This window comes from Frankliniella occidentalis, unplaced genomic scaffold (genome assembly GCF_000697945.3).
Source record: "Frankliniella occidentalis isolate FOCC.00 unplaced genomic scaffold, Focc_3.1 Scaffold5, whole genome shotgun sequence".
NCBI lineage: Eukaryota > Metazoa > Arthropoda > Insecta > Thysanoptera > Thripidae > Frankliniella > Frankliniella occidentalis.
The window spans coordinates 995,246-996,553 of record NW_026267135.1 but is presented as its reverse complement, the minus strand read 5'-3'; the positions used below and the strand labels follow the sequence as shown (position 1 = coordinate 996,553).

Genomic DNA, 1,308 nt, shown 5'->3' with positions numbered 1-1,308 from the left:
ACATTCGTTTATTATTTGCTGCAGACGTTTCCATACTTCACATCATTGAAACTGCAAAGCTACAGAGACCTAGAATTGTTTCCTCGGCGCACACCAGTCGTATGCATGCCGCCTCGCGCTAGACGCTAGACCTCTTCCTGCTCCACGTGGTCACACTCGCTGCACAGCACCTCGACCCCGGGCAGCACCTCCAGCACCTCGGCGCGCTGCTGTCTGCAGGCGGCTGGCTCGTGGCTGCACCTCGTGTACCTCCGCAGCACGAGCCTCCTGAGCGCCCGCAGCCCGCCGCTCTGCTGCAGCAGCGAGTGCAGGTCGTCGCAGCTGTCTGGCCACCCTGGGAACTTGCAGCTCCCCGCCGTGCCCACCCACAGCTCCAGCTCCCCCAGCGTGGCGCCGTGCGCCTGCAGCAGGGACAGCGTCGTGGCGCGGGGGAGGACCCCCATGCTGAGCCACTGCAGGCCGGCGTGTCCCGGCGGCAGCGCGGACACCTGCACGGGGGGCTGCGCGTCCAGGAGGTCCAAGTTACCCGACACGTCCAGCCTCCTCAGCCGCGGCATGGCGTCGTGCACCGCGAGCAGGTGGTCCTCGCAGATGTAGACCGCACGTAGCCGCTCCACGGTGGGCGCGGCGCGCTGCAGCAGCTGCAGGCTCCAGGCGGGGTCCTTGTGGCACCACACATTGACCAGCCGGGTCACCTGCGGCGGAACAGAGTCACACTCAGGCCCCGGCTGCAGCAAGGTTGCTCTCTGAGCCGGCCGCGGCCTCCCTACTCACCCCTGGCGCTTCTGCAAGCAGGGCCGCCTTTTCCCCCCGCCGTGCGTTGGGCCAGGTCTTGCTGACGACGCCCACGTCCATCTCTCGCTCCATCTGGTATGGGCTCCTCGGGACAGGGATGGTGGCACTGCTGGTCGCGCTGTCGCTGACTGGGCTTATACCTCTACGACTGCCAGCGATACTAGATATCAAGTGGACGGCGCACCGAAGGGAACGCCCCAGCAGTTATTCCCCGCGTCTTGGACACCTCTGCTTCTCCCTCTGACGTGGCTGCTGCCCTCTTGTTCCCGTCTGCTGCCCTGTTAAAAGCTTACAGTGAATTTCACTGTAAGCTACGGTACTGCAGGGGTTCACCGTAGATTACAGTGAAATTCACTGTAATCTTTTAAGAGTGTGCGGGGATTGCATTTCGCGACTCGGTTCGCGGCCCGGCCCAGCGGGTCCCCGCATTCATCAAGCTGGGGGGACGTCCAGTTGCGCCCTTCCCCTTCCCGGTCCTTCCGCCCGCCCGCCAGCTCGCATTCTTTTTATATT

At 64.0% G+C, this 1,308-nt stretch overlaps 2 protein-coding genes across 3 annotated transcripts in view; one reads left to right on the top strand and one right to left on the bottom strand.

Moving 5' to 3' along the window:
* Positions 1–1,308, top strand: part of LOC113214172 (SH2 domain-containing protein 3C) — a 113,796-nt gene that overhangs the window by 33,448 nt on the left and 79,040 nt on the right. The gene's annotated exons all lie outside the window — the stretch shown is intronic.
* LOC113214277 (uncharacterized) lies at positions 7–965 on the bottom strand. The gene is made up of 2 exons (XM_026433586.2): positions 775–965; positions 7–695 (listed from the first exon to the last, which is right to left on the bottom strand). Exons 1-2 carry the CDS (start codon positions 865–867, stop codon positions 126–128), a joined length of 663 nt encoding a protein of 220 aa, XP_026289371.2. The 5' UTR covers positions 868–965; the 3' UTR covers positions 7–125.

What these genes read in the sequence shown, in the direction of transcription:
- LOC113214277 (XM_026433586.2), bottom strand. Translation starts at nt 867, where the DNA reads ATGGAGCGAGAGATGGACGTGGGCGTCGTCAGCAAGACCTGGCCCAAC. An exon ending in TGCTTGCAGAAGCGCCAGGG is followed by an intron (nt 696 to 774) that starts GTGAGTAGGGAG and finishes GTTCCGCCGCAG; the next exon opens with GTGACCCGGCTGGTCAATGT.